The sequence below is a fragment of the Centropristis striata genome, chromosome 8, assembly GCF_030273125.1.
Source record: "Centropristis striata isolate RG_2023a ecotype Rhode Island chromosome 8, C.striata_1.0, whole genome shotgun sequence".
Lineage (NCBI taxonomy): Eukaryota > Metazoa > Chordata > Actinopteri > Perciformes > Serranidae > Centropristis > Centropristis striata.
The window spans coordinates 26,511,294-26,535,557 of record NC_081524.1 but is presented as its reverse complement, the minus strand read 5'-3'; the positions used below and the strand labels follow the sequence as shown (position 1 = coordinate 26,535,557).

The window sequence follows — 24,264 nt, the reverse complement described above, 5'->3', positions numbered from 1 at the left end:
TGGCTGTTGTACTTATAGTTTGAGTGATAATTTGACCCCATGGACTTTTTACAGACTGACCTTTGCATTGAACACACACTGGATTTTAAAGTCTGACATTCCTTGTTTTAACATGCCCTCGATCAGCAAAAGCCTCAGCTTTTCACTAGGATGAGAGATGTATGCTTGCACTCCTTTTTTATTTGTTCAAGTGTATCGATAGAGCAGTCATGAATGTTCAATACATTTATACCTGTTCTATAGTGAAGGGACAACAAAGCTTCTTGAACCATTTATTTACGCAGCCCACTAGATGGCGCTCTTTGTTCAACAATGGGTGGAAAACACTCAATTACCATTGCTAAAGCCTTTTTTTTAAGCCAAGACCTCCATCTAGTGGGGTCAAAAAATAAAGCAAATGGTTCACGAAACTTCATTGTCCCTTCACTACTGTTCTGTATTATGAAAGGGTTTTTGGGTGAGCCTCATGTGCCGGTATTCTGGAGCCATGTTTCCCTTCGACAGAGGGTGAACAGAGTATTGCTGATGAATAAGTTTGTCTGTTTCACACCAAACTGTTTTATGTGGTGTCTTTTCTCTGGAGGGTGAGGGTGGGGGTTATAAATAAACATGAAAAGACAAGTTGTTTGTCTGAATCTTTTTCCGGTTATTGTTGTTATTCTTTGTCCTTCTTGATCCTCAAATCTATTCAGTTAATTTCTGGAAGTTCTTTCATTTATGAGAACAAAACACCAAAGCTCTCTAGTTTTGTACTTAACAAAAAAAAACTTAACAAACTGCAGAACCATAACACATTTTAGGTCCCCTGGGAAGAAACTGTAGAGGAAGCATACGAGCGCAAGAAGTTGACCGGTTAAATACCAATAGTAGGCATGTTTTTATGTATCAGGTGAATGTTGTTCAGGGATTGTTACATCGAGTCCTATTAACTAATCCTAAAGTGATTGTGATCATTTCATAAACCCCCAGAATAATATAATTATCAGAAATCTTTGACTGAAGCGTTGAAGCTGGTGATGGACTCTTCCCACAGTCCTGTGTGCCATTTCTACACAGCCTCATAATACCTGCCATAACATACAAATAAACAGCACATATTACATTGAAAATCATATTAGGTGATTGTTCTTTTGACTCTATAAAGGAAAACACTTTATATTTGGTGCCAACCACACCATGATACTTTGTCAGGACGGGGATGAAATAACATGCTAAAATGAAACTATTTTTTTATCCAGGACATGGCAATTACTAATTATTATTATCAAAGCAGCCCTTTGACCTCAGGTTATCTGAATGTTGTATTCTATACAGTCTATGATTTGAGTATTTCTGCATACTGGGGTCTTTGAATTGGGCCTCCAGATTTATATACAATCTATGCTCCAGATGACATTTCAATGTTATTGTGTTGCTCAAAAATTCTGTTGCGACCAAAATTATTGAAATTTTGTTCCAACACAAAGATTCTTTTTACATACAAATCAGGAGACAGTCATTGTTTAATTTAAAGCCATTCCTTTATTATTGGCACTTTCACATCTGTGTTAGAAAACAACAATGTCCCTGTCATTACCAATAAATAAATATGATCAATAAACACTGTATGAACACTTAAGTACAACCCATTCGGTTCTCTTTCCCTTTCTTTAAATAGAACAAAACTTGTACATTACATTATAAAATATGAATTAAAGGGAAAGTATTGAATTAACCTTCATAAGGAGAGGAGTGTCAGGTTTGTAAAATAAACTATTGCACTTTTATCCTGTTCTACAGAGACAGTGATTAACTTTGCAATCAGGCAGAGGAAACCGCTGTACACACTTTACTTGTCCCCAAAACACAAATACACTAAATCTGCTTCCTGTCAGGTCGCTGTGCTCATTTTCTCCTTCATGTCACTGTTGTCAGGTTGAAGCCATGTACATCTGAAATACAAACTAGGGAAAGTAATATCAGAGGTTCCCCAAATGCAGTCTAATTTGGTGTCTTAAAAAGAAGCACTGTGACAGGCTTTACTCCGTGCATGTGTGCAGACTGGCTAGTAAGACCTGTTTGTAGCCTTGCTCACCTCCTCCCAATACATGGTTTGGCTGCATTTATTCCAAAATGCCATTGGTTAGCGAAACATCTTTAAGTTTATAGATTATAAACCATTTGATTTGGAGATTAAAGGTTTGGCATCTGCCAAAACAGTGAGATGAAATACATGAAACTGAATGTGATTGACCAGCAAATCAATTACAATCATATTTAGAATCATGTTACAGTCTGTAATGTACCTATTTTTTATTTGGACCATTGGCTCCATTAACTCACTGGCTTGCCATTGCAAACCAGTTAGCCCTGCCATTCATTACTCTCAGGTAGTAGAAAGCATTAGTTTGTTATACACCTCTGCATTGTACCGGTACATCATATTGTTGGCAGTCCTGGACCACCCAGACCCCCTGCTGGATCAGCAGTCTTTCTGTTGCCATTACACAGGTAAGACTGTAGCTTTTATATTTTGAAGAAAAATGTTAAGAGACATTTACACAGAATCAGTCCACCAGCATATTTACTTATCTTTTAAGATAGGCTAAGTTACAATCTGTTCTCCCTTTGGCAAAGAGATGTAAAAAGTTACAAAGAACCTTTAAACCAGTGCTTGAAGTGGAAACAAGTGCTGGTACTGTCCTTTTACACACTCACACACACGGTTTGCTGATCAAAATGAACTAAAGCAAGTGATGACAAGATAAACATGGGGTTGGTAATGGAATATAATGCAGTAAGGCTCTCTGGCATTCTGTATTGCTTTTAAATATGTATTGTTCTATAGTTGCAATTAACGTGGTGCACCTGAAAGCACCACAACGTCTGTCACCACTCACCATACAATTCCCCCAAAGGAGAAGTGACCTTATGGCAGTTGGCTTCTGCCAACCCTGCTGTACTTGCGCTGTTGTTTACTTGGTGTTCATGACTCTGTAAGTGACTTCCTACCACTGCTCCAGCTGCTTATCCTCAACAGTTTCTTTGAGCTCAGTGGAGCAGACAGCTCTGCAGAGTCATGCAACTGCTACGTCATATTAATGAAATTATGAGGGAGCCATGGCACGCTGCAAAATCTATAAAGGTGAAACACTGCAGTTTATCTAGGGCCATTATAAATAGCCCAGAGAGCCTGGTATACAGAGGGCAGGAAAGATTAGTGGCAGCTTGTGATTAGTGCAGGTACCCAAAAAAGTCACATTAAGCCAAAAAATAATATAAATTGCCAGAACTGCATACCAGTGAGTACTGGCCCACTTCGAGCACTGCTTTAAACTGAAAGTAAGCCACAGAAATGACAAAAAAAAATGGAAAAACTTCACTTTTTCTCTTCAAAGAAGACCTGATTGATTCTCTGTCTACTTATACTTCTCAACCCAATGGACCTAATTTTGGTGATGGTCACCATGTTTCAAGATCTCAGCTATTTTTTGTACAGTGTTATTATAGCGGATAGAATTAAAGACCAAAGTTAGATTAAATAAATTGTAACTATCCTTTCAAATCACTGATAAAGAAATCTAAGAACTTTCCTTGCTTGTAGAATCTTGTAAAATACATGAAAACATGGTGATAGGCACTTCCAACAATCCACAATCAGTGTGAAAAATATTTCTGCCAGGTTTGCTACCCTGTGGACACCGTCAATTGTCTGTCTCCTAAAACACCAAGTACACATATCTGCCTCCATGTTCCCACAGCTGGGAGCCACATGAATGTCCAGAGGTCGGCCATGTACTGTAGTGTGCTGTAAGTAGAGCACAGTACTGACGGACCTGACCTTTTCCTGAATCAGAATCAAGGGGACTATGGAAAAATACACATTGTACACAACCATTACCACACATGTTGCAGGTTGCAAAACAGTCTGTTATTATCACTTCTCATTTGTCCACTTCAAAATCCTCTTCCTCAAAGACAGGAAATCAGACCTCAGATCAGTATGTCAGGCTTCCATACATGGAAGTATTTAGTAAATTGGCTGCGGTCCAGATTTTAGGCTGCACATCCAAAAGCTATGTAGTGTGTTTGTGTATTGTGATCAATGTTTTGTTTCTTATCTGAGAGATGTCTATGAGAAGAGACAAATTCCATCATTGAATTTCATTTTCTTCCCCAAAATTTCCACTAGAATATAAAGAATAGAACAAAAATGTAATATTTTCCGACAGTTATATGAAATGTGACTGGAATTTTATTTAATTAATGGGGTGTCTTAAAGGCCCAGTTGGTAACTGCTGACGACGTGCCCCCCAAAAATAGGGTGCAGTGTGTGCAAGAAATTCATGATTTATCAATTGCAGGGATGACACCAGTCAAGACTGTACAGTTAGACACGCAACAGTGTCTTTAAAATGTACAGTGAACTTTCCAAACTAAATTTAAGACCTGCACCCAGACAGATATTCTGTTTTAAGATACTGTTGCACAAGACCCTGAAGCATCTTCCCAGATAAGATTACTCACTCAGAGAGCATCAGCCCAGAAAAAAAGAGCACTCACAGGTGATGCAGAGTAAAGTTTGGGGACAATGTGGCCTGCTTGCTCTTAAGCTAAAAGTCTTGGTTGTTTTCGTGCAGCCTGTCTTATATCGCCTTAACTTAGCAACCACGCTGTGGTTTGTAATGCCCAGTCTCGTGTCATCCAGCTTGCTGACAAGACAGCAGGCACTGACAAGAATGATGCTTGGTACAGCAGGCTTACGATGGGCTGCTATAGAGAGCAAACAAAATTAAGTATTTTTCTAGGCCAATTCAGAAGTAGCATCTCGATGGGGTCTATTGAGAATTCGCCTATTGGAGTTTTACATTGGATTTTGGATCATGGCAGAAAATAATCTCTGTGGTAAACACATTTCTGATACTTGCACGTTTCGTTAAGCAGGATAATCTTCTCAAATTATCACTACTTTTATTATGCTTGAAGCGTTAATGCAACCAACGAAAGCAAAAAGGTAACGTTATGCTATGGTGAACTAACCAGCGGTACTGACAAGCTAGCAAATCCGTAGCCTAAAAAAATCATTTTTTTTAACATAATTTACAATCTACAAGAGTTCTCAAGAGCCCTGAAAAAACATGTCCAGAGGCTGTAAGGCGGGTTAGTTAGAGCGTTGCCGCTATGTCCAGTGTACCACTGTAGTCTCATTTAGCCACTTGTTAGCAACTGCCTTTTTAAGGGCACGTAAAAACTTCAAAATTCACAAGTGGGGTTATTTACTAAAGTTTTTTATGTCGTACAACAAAATGTGAACATCTCTTAAGCTTGTATTAACCACAAAGCTTATTTCAGGCATCTAACCAAAAACACGTTCAAAAAACTCATTATGTGATTAGACCTCATGGCGTAAAAATGCTACCTTACTTCCGGGTTTAAGACCTCATTCCTGTGGTGCCATATTAGCTTAGCCTGGATCCTGACCAGCCTGTCTCACTCGTGCTTCCTCTCACATCATTGCCTGGGACTCCTGGACTTTTTTTCAATGTACTCTGCTGGATGAGAAATCTTTACACTGAGAAGCAGCTGAACCATTGCAACAGTCTCTTAAGATCAGAATCTTAGTTCATGGATGGGCCGTAATTATAGTTTTAGTTGTTAACTAAAGCTGTTTACTGCTGCACAGCTAACAGTGCAGCTACATCTACTTCTTCCACCTCTCTGAGGGCATTCTGGACGCTAGAGGGACTTACTCTCGCCTCTCGAGGCACAAGTGATATTACATGACAGGACAAGACAGGGTTAGCTGGTTAGCATGCTAATTTCAGAAAATATCTCTGTAACAAAATACATATGTCTTTGACATAATGTCAACACTGTCAATTCTTCCCACTTTGTTGATAATGTTATTTATTTTTATTTTTTAAAATTAGAAATCTGGCCAAATACTACACGTTGCACCTTTACTTGCTGAATGCCTGAGGTGCATACTAAAGGAACCACAACATTCCATGTTTGATAAATAGCTCCTAAAACAGATTTCTCTCCTTTTATTGACCTGTAGCAGAGGCTAGTGTGTGTGTGTGTGTGTGTTTCCAAAGGTCTGACAGAATTGCAACATTAGTCAGCACGGAGACTGTTTTCATTCAGGAGACACTGTCAGTGTGGGGAAGAATGCTGCTGAACAAGTTTCATGTCATTTTTTGGAGGATGTAAAAAAAAACTAATCATTTGAGCTTACTCATTACTTCAATTACTAATGAAATCCAGGATTTCTTTAAAGAATTTCATAACATTTCAAGACAGTACATATATTTTAAGTTTTATGAACAGCTGCCATAAATAAAGAAAAATGTGGCCACCAATCTATTAAATATTTGGGAGGCATTATTATTTGTCATACTTAGGCAACAATTCCATAATATTTTTCAGCACATTGTTATTGAAGTGTGTCCGTTTTTTTTAATGGAAAAGCTGGTTTTCTCCCAGACCACTTGAAACACAATATGCTGAGAAATTAATTTTAGTTTTTGCCCAATGACACCAAAACCTTATTACAAACCTTACCTTCAAGTGGCATGATGTTACTTGACTTGACTGTCGTCAGTCTATCATCATTTTTAACGCTCTAATCTTATATAGGGTCTGAATCTAGATGTCTGGTGTTCCTGTCAGTTTCTAATCTCTTCTGTTAAGTCATTAATCTATCCACTTATTCATGATTTGAATTATGTTCTTCAACTTGAACATGACATTCACATTTAAATACAATCTCTACTGGAACATATATCTTCCAACAGACCGTGGGGCAGGTGTGTGTTCAGTAATGAGTGATGTGTTGTCACAGGTGTGCATGAGGTGTGTCAGTGGTATTTTATTTTGACTTGTAAACATTCAGTTTAGTCCAGGTACTGGAGTGTTTTTGGCAAATGACTTCTCATTCAAAAAACTCTCTCCTCTGTGTCACTCTGCAATCCTCACACACTAGATGTGATTGCTGGGGAGCGTTTGTGGGTGTGTGGTCCTTAGCTGTCCACCACCTGGTGTGGCAGAGTGACAGAGGAGCTGTTGATAAAAGAGCCTTGTTTGTCTCTTCCCTTCAGAAAGTAGGTGAGCAGTTCCCCTTTCCCCTTCACAAAGATGGGCCCTCTCCTCACAAAGCGAAAGCCGTACTCCTTCAGGATGTTGTAGCAGTCCTCCACTACCTGAAGGCAAGACACACACACAGTATTTGAGTTTGTAGACCGAAACGAAGTAAAGCTGCCCTGATGACACTATGGACATTGGATTTTTTGACAACCTCGAGAACAGAAGCAGCACTGAACTCAGATTTGGCACACGTGATGGTTTGTGACTAGGATGGACTCCTTTCGCATCACACTTAATCATTAAATCTGACGTGGATATAAAAATATTAATGAGTGGAGCTTTCATTTTATAGTCATGTGGAACTGCTGACCAAGGTGGTTACCTAGAACTAATCCACTGAAAAATCCACTATTTTCATCCTAATCCTTTACTAGTCTCCAATACATGAAGAAAAGCACTGAGGTAGTTTAAGTAACTTAGCCAACATTTAAAATTGTGTGAATAAACAAAAACTACATCAATGGCAAGCTTCAAATCAACATCTGTTAAACAAGGAATTAGCCATGCTTACATGGCTAGCGGCACACTAGCTAACAAGACAGCATCCTTAACAATGGGAGCTAACACACTAGCTATTGCTACAAATGTGTTGAAAGAACTTCAAGCAACTCTACAAAAGGCCTTGCAAGAAATGTCTTGAGTTAGCAGCAGGCCTGGAATTGCTTCACTTTAGGGGCAAGGCCACTTGGTCTTTGGTGTTGTCAATTTTGATCACAAAGGTCAAACGCCAGGGCAAGAACAGCATCAAATAGAATGATTTTAGGTCCACAGAAATAATGAAGTTAACTATCAGTGAAATAAATAAATAAAGCTATTTACAAAACAATGTGGATAATTAACTTTCGCAAAGTTTAACAATTTTACTTAACAGATTTTAGAGAGAAAAATCTTTTTGTGATGTGTGCATCTAGTAGAATGTTGTGAGGGAAACATGTCCCCTAGTCAACATATGTACAGTAAACATACACAGATACAAAGACAGAGTTTCCTTTAAAAACACTTTGGCTAAGCAATTTTGAAAGTTGTATAAAAAGTGTTAAGAAATCAAGAGAGCTGCAGTAAAACTCCACACAGTACCTGAATGTTTCCCATCACCCCTGTGGACTCCATGCGGCTGGCCACGTTCACAGTGTTGCCCCAGATATCATAGTGGGGTTTTCGGGCACCGATCACTCCTGCTAACACACCACCCTTATTCAGACCTAGAGGAGAGTGTTGACACATCTGACAAGTAAGATTAAGACTGTTATGTGAAATGTATAATTGCTAAGGCTCTATCTTATAGTATAGAATCTGCCTCATCATTAACCCCACCTCAATACGATTTCTTATGCTAATCAACCTTGAGGACCATGGTTTCAAGGTTCCACCCAACTTTTTTTGTTTTCATAGTGTTGTTGTCGATCATTCTTTTTAGTTATGGTAACAATTTATTCATCGGTTTTACAGTGGAGTTCTGGGGAGTCAGTGACACCAGCAGCCTACATTTTATATTTGTAGGACAAGTGTTAAGGTCCTGAGTCCTGGGGCCACAAGTGCCAAGAGCATATCCACCTACTGCTGCTGGTTACACCGTGCACCAGGGGCAAAGGGATTGCATTTCATTAATTAAATCAATTGGAGTATAATCTCCCATTCCCTTTACAATACCTGGTGCATTGCTATTTACATTGCAGGTTTGGCAAACTAGAGAAGTGAGAGTCAGTACGTTTACATGACACAAAAAAAGGAATTATTGCCTTAATCAGACTGTAACTGGACAACTGAAGTGCATGTAAACGTGTTAGTCTATCTAATGTCGGAGTTCTCCAACTCCGATTAAGACACCCAGATAATGTGATTGGAATAGGATTTTCGCCAGCATGTAAGACAAGACAACACATGTGCGCTTGCTTCAGCCGCCCAACCACCCCGGAACAAAAACATCCAAGAAAGCCGGTCACAGTAGCCAGTCACGCTAGCGGGTCAGTAGCAACGGCACAAAGTGTCGAACCGAAGACAGGCTTCTGTTGTAACCCTCCAACAGCATCCGGCATTTTTGTCTGCCCCTCAAAATCACCATGCATGTTGTTGTTCATGTTGTTCGAAAATGCCGGTTTCCCACCTTTCTCCACTTGTTTATTATGACGTAATAGATCAACTGGAAAGGGGGACGTATAAACCCGCTGAAACTATGCATATCGCCTTCCAGTGCTGAGGAGGAGGACACGTTCCCGTCAGTTATTCAATTTTCTCAGTTGTATGTAAACTGGGACTAGGACAAAAGTCCGATTAGCTCGACTAAACTGTGCATGTAGACACACTGACTTATAGTTTAATAATAACACCAGTGGACAAAGACAGAAGTACATTACACACAAATGTACACACACAGGAAAAAAATGAAGGGTTAAGCACGTACCGATGCGTAGCATGAAGTTGTTGAATGACTGGTAGTTGATGTTCATCAGTGTGACCTTCATGGCCAGAGCAAAATCTGCCAGGTCTGCCAGGTGCTGCCAACGCTCCCTGTCAGACTGCTCCTCCTTCTGTCAGACAAAAACCAGGTAAAAACAATCAGTGCAATGAAAAGACCAACACTCTGTACTGCATCACAATGTCCATACAATATCTATTCTCATTTTAAATGCAGGGTTATTTTTATTTTATGTTCAGAAAGAATTTTCATGTTGGTTCATTCACACACTGAAGCCGTGGGAAGACAGATCTGACCTTCATACAGCTGTAGCCGTTGCTGATGTCGGGGGTGACGCCCGATGCTGCCATGTAGGTGCTGCCGATGGTCTTGATTTTTGTGATGCAGCGGAACTGAGGCTCATCCAGCAGCTGACATGATAACAGGTGAAAGGTTACTTTAAAACAGACTGAGGGTGGAAGAACAGGGATTCAATCTTCAAGTACTTCAAAAACAACTGTTCTTTTGTTCAAGAGGAAACATATCCCCAGAGCTAAAACCAGCAACACATTCCATTACTCTATTTATGAATGACTTTAATTCTATGCCACTAGCCGTGTTTCCTTTAGGGGGAAGAGTGGCCACAGGGAAAGTCTCAGGCCACGCTCTCTCAAATGTCCGCTCACTCTGCGTGTCTCCATTACAAAAAGGCCCCCAGAGGGATTTACGAGACTCCAAATGATGTGGTTTGATGTGAGGTGATGTATGGTTTTCGATTGTCACGACGGATTAAACATGGGAGACGCAACTGTGGCCTCCGTCGCTAACTGTGCAAAACGTCAGCAGCTGATCATAAACAAAGCACCATGGCTAATTATGCACAGCATCTCCGCTGATCATAAACATAGTGATCTTGAATTAACCGGCATCACTAACTGTGCACAGAGTGTCCGTTGCTTGTTGTAAACAAACAGAGATCGCTAAGTGAACACCTCCTGCAGCAGCAGCAGCACATACACACTGTACTGCTACAGAGCTAACTGTTAGCCTATTAGCAATTTGCAGACTGGACGCTAAGGGGTTAACATCCCCTCCGGCTCCAGCTGCAGCTGGGAGAGACTGCTGCAGGAGGACTGTGCCGATTCGACTCGTTCTTACTCTTCTTAACGAGCCGCTGGCCCCCACAGCTTGTTAAGAAGAAGAAGAAGTCTCCAAAAGTCTCCAATAACACCAGAAAAAGTCGCTGGATTTTTCGCCAGTCGCTTTTTTGAAAAATATTCGCTAAGGGCGTCTGAAAAGTCACTAAATATAGCAACAAAGTCGCTAAGTTGGCAACACTGCTTCGCCGGCTTTTACAAACGGTGCGTGTTGTTGTGGCATCGAGTACTACGTCACATCCTGCTTAGCGTTCTATCCAATCAGCAACCAGGCTTTTTTCAGGGGAGAAAAAATGTCCCTGCTCAAAAAAGTCCGGTCAAAAGACCGCTCCGGACGGCTCATATTCACGTTAGGGTTTTTCGGCGAGTGAGACCTGCCTCATTCCGGGTATTGGGCTGGAGTGGAAACACCCTTTCTGTCAAAATTACAGTCTTATGCTGTGTGTCCACGCCATTCCTAACAGCCAAACACACAAAATCAGAATGAAGAAAGTTGCTTACACTATCAAAGTCTGAGATAATCTCATTGAGGAACCGTAGGCATTCAATTCCTCCATTATTGATGCTTTCTTCTGTGTAGAAGTCAGAGAAGTTAGGAATTGAGGCAAACATGACTCCAATCTCATCATAGGACTGGCTGTACAGCTCCTGGAAAAGGTGGAAATAATAATGTGTGGAGCAAGACATCAGGCATTTTGTGAACAAAGGAACCAAACCTGAATGTTGAGGAAATACTGATGTATAATTTTATATGAAACAGTTATGATCCTGTGAGGATCTTACCTCATCCCTTTTTTTGGAGCCCAGGAAGTGTCGTGCAACATGTTCAGGCAGCATGTTGGTCACCAGTGCTTCATTCCAGCGCCTCATCTCATACACTTTCTCCTTCTGCTCGTGGACCTCAATCTTCCACAGGAACAGGGTGCGGGCAAGCTTCTCCACCTTCAGGTAGCAACAGGGACTGATTTAAGCATTTGCTGCACCAGTATATGTATTTAAAATCAGGACTGACTGAAATATTTTGCTGGTAATTGATACACAACCATGTTAAACCCAAAAAGTGTTTGCTGTTTTACTTAACAGGTGAACTTTTGGAGAAGCTTTCAAAAGAGCATCTATTTGTGAACTATTTTGCATTTGCAAATGCCATAGAGAATGATGGATACAAACAAATATAATATTTTGCACACATATTTACACTTGGACTACTGAGCAGAAATCCATTGAGAAAGGAAAACACAACACAAACACAATATCAGGAAAATATGTCTCAAAAGAACTTTGCTTCCAGAGTTCAAACAGATCCATTCTGAAGCATGGATAAGGGATTTAAGATCATTTGTGACATTCACCTGTTTACTTGAATTTAGAATCGAGAAATTTTTCCTCGGGACAAACAAATTGTGTCATCTAGAAATATAATTTTCCTTAATCTGAATAAACTTTAAAATACCGAAACTAACTCAAATACAATTTAGAAAATTAGAAACTAAAGAAAAGATACAGCAAAATTAAAATGAGGTTTAAGCTATTCTGTTAAACTGAATTACTAAGTTTTAGGTTTTACATTAGATTTTGAGATTCTGAGATGTAGATATTGTATTGGCATGATTCAGCACAGAACAGAAATTGTTGCACCTGACAGTGTCACAATGACTTTCATGTTCCCCCTTTAAATGGCCCATAAATTAGTCAAGGAATGCTTTACAAATACATTACAAATAATGATAATAAAGTATAAGGAGTGTTAATTAGTTTAGTTGTCTTGCCATCAACTCTTAGCTGTAATTGTAATTGCTACTAGGTGTTATCTGCAACTAGATGCTGTTCTTTTTAGTAACTTACCGAAGGCTAGAATATTGGCTCTTTGACTTTCACATTCCAGAGACTAAAATATATAACTAAGTCTTCAGCCTTGATTTAAATGACGTGAGAGAAGCAGCATTTCTGGCTTGTTCTGTAAATTTTTAATATTGCAAACTGAGCGCTGACTTTAAATCGTTCCGCCTTGGCTCCAAAAACAACTACCCCAGTCTGTCTGTTTATTGAATTAATTCTGGCAAACCAATCGTTGATGTGTTCTATGCACTTACTCATCACTTGTATTGGACCGAGTTCAAATGTAGAAAATGCGTTTTGTCTCCATGTTTATGGTAACCTATTTTGTGTTGTGTTTTTGTTTTGTTTTTTATAATTTGAGCCTGTGGAAGCATCTACATGACAATAAGAAGAGGCCGCAATGTAGAGGCTTGGGGAACTTTACATGTCACTTCTGTCTGACACAAAGTAGTCCCTGCTCATTAAGTAGGATGAAGTTGCAGAACGCAGAACTGAGAACCCTTAAGTACTAGTCTCAGTTCAGGCCATAAAAATGATCACCTATGATATCTACAGTATATAAGTATAATATAAGTATGGAGGAGCTGCTGCTAGTAGTTCCTGATATTCACAATGAAGCTTTTATGAAATAGAGTATTCCAAGTGACCAATAAAAAGAAGATTTTTGTGTCTTGAAAATTTGAAGCACAAATGGATACAAAACAAACAGAAGTGTTCACTTTTACAGAGGAAGTACCGCATACTTCTCTTTTTGTCTCTGTTCTGGGTCCGGTTTGGTGGAGCTCAAATGGTGAGTTTGTTATTAATGTAAATTAAATTTAAATTTTAAATGAATTTATTCTAAAAGCCGCTGGTGCACAATTGTGACATTTAAGAACTTGGATTGCCAACTTGCACACAGTGCAATGAGGAGCTTAATTCATTTGGAGGCGGGGGAAGTAAGTTATAGTTAAATGAGTATTACTATAACAACAAACATGGCATGACATGTTTATGTGTTCATCATCATCTGGACTTCCATATGAAAAATAATAAGTGCTGCCCGATTGTTTACTTTAGTACAAATCAAGCTTCTTGTAACTTCATCTCACACCAATCAAAATTTTTTCCAGTATCCAGCACTGCTCTCATGTCATGTTGTTAGCAGCTGTAGTATTAATATTTGTAATATTTTCTTGGGGTATTTACACCGTTACTACATTGCTAAAAAACATGTAAAAGGGATAGTTTTTTTTTAAAAATTAGGTTGTATGAGGTATTTACCCACAGTCAGTGGGTCATTTATGTGTGCGTTATATTAACACTATATTCACAGATTTCTGTTGTCATCCACAGCCGTCTCATTTGGCACTACTTTTTCTCAACCGTAGAACTTCCATGTCATCGCAGTCTCTGTCTGCAGCAATACATTTATTTGTTTCCTGCCTGGAATATCTGGTTCTCCAAACGCAGGCCATCACCTACTGCAGGTAACACATTGACTGTGGGTAAATACCTCATAAAACCTCACTTCAAAAAATCCAAACCATCCCTTTAAGCAATTCTTTCTGCATACTTAGGCACATGGAACACAGTAGACATTTACTTACATGTCGGGAGAAATAATAGAAGCTGACCATCATAATGAAGATCATAATTGTCATTGTGAACTTGGAGGGCACCAGATATGACCTGCAGAGAAAACCATATTGCCAACTGTTAAAAAAACACCACATTACAATCCCTGTATCTTCTCTAACACACACACACACACACGTTTGCTTTTTCAGTTGAATGTTGGTATTTAACTACAATAAAACAACTAAAAGAGTGCTGCTTTAGATGGGTGACACTGTCTTTTTTTGCCTCACCTGTAGTCTTGGAAGCGGGACGTGTCATATCGGTCGAAGATGTCCTTCCAGCTGTAGATGTTAACGATGCCGGTGGCCACTGTGATGAGCAGCATCAGTGTGAGCTTGACCATGTGACTGACCTGCACCAGCATCGTGGTGGCCATTAATGCCAGCACAGCGATGTAGCTGTAATATTTGGGGTTATCCAGGCATCCATCAGGAGCAGAAGAGGAAGAAGAAGAGGGAGCTACTGTGGCGCTGCCTGAGTTTGGAACTTGAGGCAGACAACTCAGCTAGAAAGTGAAGAGACATAAAGTCATGAGCTCAGTACTATAACTATTATTTCTAAAGCTGCACTCTCTGGTCTTTGCCCAGTTCTCCTTCAACATTTTTATAATAGCTAATATATATAACAAAAAGCTTCCTGAAAACTGGGTCTATTGGTGTCAAACATTTGCTAATGGAATGAATACAAATCTACACATCAGTTTTGCTTTTTGAGGGGGTGTAAGAAACAGCAGAGAGCAGCTCACCATGTCAATGATGTCAGCCATGGTGAGAATGAAGATGGCGGCCATGGCCCAGGTGTTACGAGCCCAGCGGGTGTGGTCGATCCAGGTGGAGAAAGACACCAGCTTCTTGGGAAAGACCTGACACAAACACCATAGTAATAAGGATCAAACTGTTGCAGTGTAGTTAGGCCTAACAAATACTTTAACTCAGCTGAATCCCAGTGTCATGCTATTAAAGGGGGGGTTAGATATAACCCTCCATAGGGCTAGATAGCTTTTGATCAGTATCAGATTGACTTATTGGATCCAAATAATTTAAATATTTGTCAAATCTTATTCGGTTTATCTTCCAACTCTCTCTACTCACTAGCAGTGGGTGATATGGCCCTAGGAGAATATCACCATATTTCACATAACTTTTGCAATAACAATAATCTTGACGATATGACAAAATACTGAAAAATATCCCTACACACCCCTACTACTTACCTTTGTTGGTTGAGCCATCTGAAGTTTATAATGGCAGCCTATATAGAGCCTGACCATGCAAAGCAACATAGTTCCCAGCACCAGCAGTGCTAGGAGCCCTATCGAAATTGTTACATCTTTATTAAGGGTCCTATATTAAGGGGCTGGGGGCCACGCTCCATTTACTACGTGGCATTGTGTTGCATTTGAAGCCAATCAGGAACTACATGGCACTTTTCCCCCTGAAATTGCAAAATATGCAAACCCTACTTCTTTTCATTCCTTCTAAGCTGTGAGTCTGATTTGTACAAAACTTTACACATAGAAACTTTGGACACTCTTGATCAAAGGTTATTAAAAAAAATTCGATTGTACTAAAAATGTGCATGTTATTGAGAAATAACTTCCTACATCAGTGCCTATGTGTTATGCCCAGACTGCACACCAGTCTCACCTAATGCAAGCCTTCTAATACTAAAGCTACGATGGCCTTGAGAAAACACATGCACAAAGCACAAGCAAATTGAGAAAACATCTTCATCAATTTGACAACACAAGCGCAGCATTTAGAAAACGCACTGCAAAGACAACAACAAAACTCAATAAGAAAAAACGCTGCAAATAGACCACAACACAACAGAAGTGTTTCCAGAGGACACTTAAAAGTGATGCACACTTCTGGACATTATCATGCTATTTAATCATCAAGATTAAATGTGAGGAAACACAATAAATATGTTCAGTTTCAGAGTGTAAAGATGGCAAGGTAAAGGTCAGAGATTGTTTTATTCTCACTGTGAGAACATAGTTGCCAACAGACATCTGTTACATTATTTGTCAGCCAAAGTTGGAGATGTATTAGAAAATACAGTTATCAAACATGTCAACTTATTTTTGACTGCATCATCTGATTGTGTTCACTATTAGTTGAGTGATGCAAAAACAGACTCCGGTGCTGATGAAAATGTCAAACCTTTAGGCCTTCTTTCTAGCTCACATTTTGACCTGACGGCAGGAAAATCACAGGTGGAACTAAAACATGAATGATGGCTCTAGTGAAGCATACCAGAGCCCTGGACCTGGGACACCAAAATGGAATTCAGCCATTATGAACATTTTTAGTTACAGCTATACATTTTCTGGTACAATATATAAAAATGTCTGTTGTTAAAAAGTTCTATTGGTGGTAACAGTGTAGTGTCAAGATAACCACACCCATACACACGTGCCACTGTTAATGGGCCGTCATGAAGAACGTTCTGTGGGCTTATGACACTGTCATATTGGGTGTGATATTGATAAGTGCTGAAGAGCCCCAAGCAGTGTTTACAGTGACTCTGGGTTTTCAGTCCATGTGACTGTGTGCATGTTGCTGACTGACTTGAGCTGACAGCAGCAGTCAATACTGGCCTGCCTGCTAGATATCAATAGATCTGAATTTCCATGACGAGGTGAGATCAAAAGTACTGCTCCATGCCAAACACACCCGAATGCAGGCACACAGACACATGCGCAATATTTCCACTAAAGGGGAAATAACATTCACTCATTTAGAACTTCTAGCAGACATAAAAAGTGCATGCCAAGGGGTAAAACTGAGAAAAACTGCAGTTTTTTAACGTGTTTTAAATGACCAGCCAAATGGGTTATTGGTAGGTAAGTGATATGAAACCTATTTCTACATGTATTGATGATGGAATTTTCATGCTCAAAAATCATGACGATTTATTTGACCTTCGACCCCAAAAATGTAGTTACTGCACTCTGGTTTTGCTGTAAAAGGTTCCAATAGTAATGCATAAACAGAGTGCAGTAACTACAATGTTGTTGTCTTCTTTCAGCTTTTATACTTTATTATCAGTAAAAAAAATGTTTTAGTTATTAGAGTTTAACAACTCTATTCAAATATTTGTGTATTTTAGACATAATATTATAAAGTAATGTTATATTTTAGTCTTAATATAATTTTAGCTCACTTTTTTCGGGATTTTGTAGTTACTGCAAGTTTTATATCATTTTTTCTCTGAAATAAAGCCAAACTGAAATCTGAAACTTTGTCATAAGATAAAACAGCAATTAAGCAGTTCATTTTTAGTTTTTACTCAATTTTGACCAAAAATGTAGTTACTGCAGTTAGGCTTTGTAGGGCAGTATAGCACGGCTGTCCAGATGTGGTCCATGACCGTAAGATTTGGTCTCTCTGTACATTCATCACAGAGGTACCATAGCAGACAACCAGTGAAACAACAGCCACTGCTGTTTATCAGTATTAGTTCCAGCATGTTGTTTCCCCCGCTTAAACAGAGAGAGACAGACGGTGTCATTCTGTAAAGGTTGTAAAGCTCTGAGAGGCCAAATTAAGGGTTTAAGAGCTAATAAAAAGTCCTATTCTGTGTTTGGCCATAAGGGAACACAGTCTCTTGGGTAACAGAGCACAAGTCATGTTTCCTGGCACAGAAGATCCAGCAGCAAAAAGGATACACACTCTGTTGGTTTTCTGGGTTTTGGTCATCTTAACCTAAGGCGTTAACATCGTAAATGACAGAGCTGAACTTGTTCAAGTAAAAGCTCCTTACTTCATTAAATGTTTTACATCGTAGGAATCGAGGAAGTGCATCTCTGTCCCAACCTCAACCGTCAAACAGTGACCACATATCCTGTTCTCTCTCACACACACACACACACACACAGACACAGGGATGTGCCATATTGTGTCATTCACGATAATACCTGTATATTTTTTTTATATGATAAAGAAAAATGCAATTCGGGATCATGGCAACATTCCTACTTCTTGATCATTGCATTCAAACTTACTGAAGATAAAGTACCAAAGTAGCAGCAACAAAATGTACTTAAAGTAACAAAAGTAAAAGTACTTCTTGTGCAGAATGACGCCACTTAGATTGTTTTCTATATTCTATATATATTGTTGGATAAATATTTTTGATGCATTTATGTTAGCAGTATTTGACTGTCGTCAAGGTAGCGCTCTTTTTAAGTACTCAATATACTGTTATGTGGTTTTATTTATAAACAAGCTTAATTACATTTTTTATGTTAAATCTTGATGTGAAAAGTAACTACAGCTTGCAGCTAAATGGAGCTGGTTGTTTTTGTATTTTATTGTATGATTTGAATTTATACAGACTGAAATATTTTTAAAAAAATCATATTTTCTATATATTTCGCAGTATTTTGTCATATCATCAAGTAATATTCTTTTAGGGCCATATCGCCCACCCACCCACAAGAGATGCATAGGCCCTGCCATTCTCCATATGACCCATACGTTACTCTTACAGCATGAAGCTTGAACACAGAGGGATCAATGAGCAAAAAGAATTTTGACTATCAGTCGACCATGGGCAAGACTTGACAAATCACATTTGTCTATGAAAATCCTTAGTCAGGAACACACCTGCCACCTGGTAGTCAAAAGTTTTAAACTATAAAAATGTAACTTACTCTGGGGAAGATGGCGGCCAGAGAGCAGATTGTCAGGATGAGCAGCAGGACTTCTCCCACTGCAAAGGTGATGTAGTTCGCAATCAGCCTGTTCCACAACACATAGACAAGAAATATCAGTGACTGCAATAATAATAATAATAATCATAATAATAATAATAACTTTATTTATATAGCACCTTTTTAAAAAACAGCAGTTTACAAAGTGCTTGGACAGAGAGCAGTTAATCACAACCAGAATGAAGCCATAAGGCTAAAAACAATTCTTAAATTAAAAGAAATACAATGAGAGACAGAGGAGAAACAATCACAAGACATTCTCCAATACACAGAAAATAAAAGGTCAAAGGAGTAAAAAAGTAAAAAGTGAAGAAGTAAAAGGAGTGGTGAGATAGACAGCATTACAGAAAAGCAAGTCTATAAAAGTGGGTTTTAAGAAGTGATTTAAAAGAAGTTACTGACTCTGAGCGCCTTATCTCCTCGGGCAGACCGTTCCAAATTCGGGGCGCTCTGGTGGAGAAAGCCCGGTCACCTTTGGTTTTCAGTTTTGACTTTGGAACGGTCAGAAGGACCCGAGGATCTAAGGACGCGGGTTGGCTCGTATGGAGTTAGTTATTCTGTTAAATAGCTAGGAGCCAGACCTAAATCAATCCTAAAACGATCAGGGAGCCAGTGCAAAGAAGCTAAAATCAGGGTGATGTGATGTCGTCTGTTAAAACCGGTAAGAAGCCGAGCTGCTGCGTTTTGAACCAGTCAACAAGTCTGGACACTGGACACTGCAGAGAGTAATATTCCAGTGAGTTTGGCTGTGGACTGACCAGGGGTCTATGAGGGCCTCCATAGCTGCAGTGAAGAGGAGGACCACACAGGAGCAGCAGAAGGCAGCTCCGCTCTGTTTCTCCTTCTCCACAGAGTAACGAGTCTCCAGGTCTGGATCCACAAACCTCAGTGAGAGCCTGTTGGTGTGTTTCCCCTTCAAACTAATGAGACAAGAGAACCACAGCACTTCAATTTAAAGACGATAGTATTCCATTACAAAAGAAACATATGGAGAACTGTCATGCTACATCATATTATTACACCAAACTAATAAAGTCTACTTGCCCCTAACACGGGCTTTTGCAAGTCCTCCAAACCACACAACCTAATATGTCGTTTCCCTACCCTCATACATGAGCCACAGGAGCATTTCCAAAAATAGCATGATTATCATTACATAAATGTAACGATCACTGTGATGAAAGTAATGCAGTTTCGTTATGATTTCACTACACATCTACTCGTCAGGTTAGGTTACTGCAAAACAAAAAGTTCTTTTAGTTTAAAAGTAAAATAAATAAGCATATATTCTGGAAATGAGGTAGTTACAAGGACGACAAGTGACATAGTTACGTTGGTTTCATAAAAACATGATGCACAAAAGTTAGTCGACGTTACTTTTGTATGTACAGAACGCCTGTCTCCTGGATGAAATATCATACAATAAATACAATTTGAATAATGTTTGTGGCAGTTCTTTTGACAGCCCCTCATTTGATATATCTTCTCCTTTTCCTCATTGTTGCATTCTTCTTCGCCTTGGTGTTCAAAATGCACTTTCTGCAGACTGTAAGTTCAATTTTGCCACCTCTGAGTAGCTCTACATGTTCACATCGTGCCACTGGGGGCAATAGTTGTGGGTTCAAGACCCGGTTGATGCATAATGAACAACTCACACCAACTCAAGCACTGTGCTGTTTGGATTAGAGACACATGGCGTCAAGGTTTAATGATAACTGGCAGTTCTGTCCTTTATTATTTACTCTTTTGTTTTCCATCTTTCTCCTCTTCATCCTCCTCAAAACACCAGGTCTTGAATACCACAATGATTCAGGGCCCGAGCGTTAAAGTGCCTGGGGCCGAAACAATTCCTGGCATTGAAAGTGCAAAGAAGCTATTGTTTTTGTAGCTATAGTGCCACCAAACCCATGCAATGTTTGGTGTAGAGTTAAAAATGTCTTATAGAGAATGAGAAGATGAAAAAGTCAATTTTTTTCACAAAATTTGGTACACACTTTGCTCTCGTGGTAATGGTAAATGGAAGATAAATGGAATGGATTGACACTCAAAGCGCTTTACACTACAGACAGCACTCATTCACCCATTCACACCATTGACTGTATATGAATAATGGACGTAGTGACCGTGCTCGTCACCATCTTGTTTCTGATACGGGGAGCAGACCATATTTGGACTGTGGAGGAGCGAGTGCAGCGACTCCTTGGAGTGTCTGTTAGTCCAACCAAAAGACATTTTTACTGAACAAAACGTTCAAATAAACTGCCATTAAGTGAAAATACAATGAAAGGGTCAAAGTTAGGAGACCAAACAGGTAAATGTCCTTTTTTTATATCTATATAACGTTATATATAAGTTTAATGACACGTTGCCGTGCATAGGCATTGTTCTGCTTCTCTCCTGATGACGGCTCGTCTGTTAGTGACCTGTCAATCAAAGGTAGCCACCCCCCAAATCATACGATTCTTTATCTTCTATTTTCTTCTAAATGGGGCCATTATTTACACCATTAACATCAAATTATCTTGAAGAAGATTTTTTACTAGCAATTGAGACCATAGTGTCCTAAAAAAAAATTCTGAGGTGAAAAGTGAATCAAGTGAAAAGTTTTCTAATTTTGCATTGAAATTAATGGACAGAAATGTTTTTATAGCCAAACTTAGCACCCCCTGCTGGAATTTTTCGGTAGAATGCAACTTAAGGCACTTCCCGGTTTGCCTCCCTGCTCAGACCCGGAGGTTGCTGCCTGATTCACACACACATTCATACTGGCCACCTGCCACCATCAGGAATTCACACACACACCGATGACACAGCATCTGGAGCAATTCAGGATAGCAAGTATCTTGCCCAAGGACACAGATGTTTTTCACAATGTTTTTTATTAACCCCACCGACCTGCAATTTGGCTATTTTTTGTGTGTTTTTCATGTATTACCAATAGCAATAGTGACAGTTTCTCAATGCCAGGGCTCCTGACAACCACCAATAAGATCATGTTTAGGAAAGCAACATCACAAAAATGGTTGGCATTTTGAAAGAAGTAGTGCCTTAGTGAAATACAAGTAAGGATGTTGACTTACGCCTGGACTGTCTCTCTCTCCAGCAGAGCCTCGTTGAGCAGTTTGTTGAGCTCCTGTTCATTCTCCTGAGCATCGATCACCCTTTCAGCCAGGTCCCGCAGCCGCAGCCTCCTCCGAGGGTTAGGGAAAGATGGATTAACCACCTGAAGTCCCAGAAAGAAAGACGTTGGGAATGGAACACCCACATACTTCATTACTGTATCTCATATATACTATTTCATTTCCATGTCAGCTGGAAAAGTAACTCAGCTGGTCTACCATAACACTTCATTCTACAGTATGAACCTTCTCCGAACATTTTCCAGTTAATCAACACCAGGCTTCATAAACTTTGCTTTGGATTTCCCCTAGTGCAAAATAAACAGGGCCAGGAATACAATATAAGAGTAACTGTACTCCTTTACAGTTGCAGTTTAAATTGGTGGTATCATAAACTGAATTACTTAAAGGGGTTAGTTACGACTAACCTTTCTTACATAAAAACTACCGGCAATTTTCATGAACATAGTGGAAAGGTAGAGCACAGCTTATGGAAGATTCCATTAAATTTGGAGCACATCAAAATCGTGGCAGTTACACAAAATATTTTTCATTTTGTTTAACACAGGAAATGGCCTTGGAAGAGGTCTGCGCTCTACAAGTGCCCTCTTAGTTTATTGTTCTTTAATTTTCTCAGAAAAATGTAGATGAGGCACGCTTTTCCCATATACAGATTTTGCAGAACAAAAGGCTCACAAACATCTTCTTCTATTTAAGTCTGTGATTTAATAACAGAATAAGAATGTGCAAAAATCTGTGCGTGCGCAGTGCACCTCACACATGACAATGAAACTGGAGATGCTTGTCAGGCGTGTGTTCTTGCCATGAAAGTATAAGACCCTGACATGGAGCTCAGCAAGATGATTTGAAATATTCCAAACATACTCCACGTATTTATAATTTGTGTCTTGATTTGAGCAAACTAAATCACTCCAGTTTTACTGAATGTATCCAGTAATCTGTATTAGACTATATTTTAAAGTAACCCTTCCAACACTGATAACAAATAATCAAATAGCTGTCATGACATACTCAGCACATTCACAATGTGTAGAGGATAAACACTCCATGACGTCAATGTCAGCACTGAACAAATTACCACATAGTCTGCTGTTGAATATTCCGGAAATAACTGTCTCATATGTCTTTTCCTACCTACTTTTACTTGATGGAAAAGGAAATATTTGAAGAAGGACAGAAAAGATTACCTGCACTTACAGTAGGTTACGTAAAAATGTGACAGGAGATGTTATTGACATGGTGAAACTACAATGTTCAGTAAATGGACAATAAAAAGCTCATTCTTCCCATGTTGTCTCATGTAGTTACATAAAAAGTAAAAGTGTAGTCATGTATTCATAACAGTGTATTCATGCACAGTCCTGCTGCTGTGTCAGATATTACAATGATCATTTACTCATGTGCAGTATCATTGGATGTTATACTGTGCAATATCAATATTACCTATGTCCCATACTGTGAATTCAACTGTTACTTTATTTTGCTTTTTAAATATTTACTTTTTAATTATATCTTGATTTTTTTCTCACTTATACTTGTTGTTACTGAACTATCCCTTTGCTGTAGCAACACATCTGAAATGTCTCACCCTCCAGTCCATATTTACTGACATGAATCCTCATTAGTGTGATTGTATGAAATAACTGTTTATGAAAGATAGGCAAAACACATTAGGTCTTAATATCGGACTATCGGACAGCTTTGAAAAAATTGGACCATCTGTTATCATGGCTGCCACTCATACTTACAGGCCATTTTACTGAGTTGGGACCCTTTCTAAGCAAAAGGAAAATTGGACCATAGCCATAGTCTAATGTAATCAATGTGCTCAGCAAATGTCATGGCAATCTACCAAAAGGGACGACCTTTCATGACTATGATCTTTACACTAGCGCTGTCCTCATGATAAACTTTAAATTTGAGCTCTTCTACTAGTAGAGCTCAGAGTTCCTTAAGGGTGCTTTCACAACTCAAAGTTTAGTCTGTGTCAATCGAACTCTGGTGCGGTTAAATCCTTGTTACTGTTCATTTGGTTGCCTGTGAACGCTCCAATCGTACTCTGGTGTGGACCAAAACAAACGGTCTGAGACCACTTGCAGAGAGGGTCTCCTAGTGCCGTTTGATTGCCAACACCCTAGTGGGGTCCCATCATAAATTAAAGATGAAATGTATGTCCTTCAGTTTCACTCTGTAGGCTACCACTGAGCTAAAACTAATTTCTCATTGCAGAATGATCAATGTATTGGCTCAAAACAATGTACAATAATG

At 39.2% G+C, this 24,264-nt stretch overlaps 1 protein-coding gene across 2 annotated transcripts in view; it reads right to left on the bottom strand.

Annotated features, from left to right (window-relative positions):
• Positions 1 to 1,498: 1,498 nt before the first annotated feature.
• adcy3a (adenylate cyclase 3a) overlaps positions 1,499 to 24,264 on the bottom strand; it is a 43,945-nt gene continuing 21,179 nt past the window's right edge. For both annotated transcript variants that reach the window (XM_059338818.1, XM_059338820.1), the window contains exons 10-21: positions 21,937 to 22,079; positions 19,615 to 19,776; positions 18,797 to 18,884; positions 14,882 to 14,998; positions 14,367 to 14,641; positions 14,106 to 14,187; positions 11,461 to 11,619; positions 11,179 to 11,325; positions 9,838 to 9,951; positions 9,527 to 9,653; positions 8,203 to 8,327; positions 1,499 to 7,181 (exon numbers count right to left, since the gene is read on the bottom strand). In XM_059338818.1, coding sequence (XP_059194801.1) covers positions 7,002 to 7,181; positions 8,203 to 8,327; positions 9,527 to 9,653; positions 9,838 to 9,951; positions 11,179 to 11,325; positions 11,461 to 11,619; positions 14,106 to 14,187; positions 14,367 to 14,641; positions 14,882 to 14,998; positions 18,797 to 18,884; positions 19,615 to 19,776; positions 21,937 to 22,079 — 1,719 coding nt within the window. In that variant the 3' untranslated portion in view covers positions 1,499 to 7,001. The remainder of the gene's footprint in view (positions 7,182 to 8,202; positions 8,328 to 9,526; positions 9,654 to 9,837; positions 9,952 to 11,178; positions 11,326 to 11,460; positions 11,620 to 14,105; positions 14,188 to 14,366; positions 14,642 to 14,881; positions 14,999 to 18,796; positions 18,885 to 19,614; positions 19,777 to 21,936; positions 22,080 to 24,264) is intronic.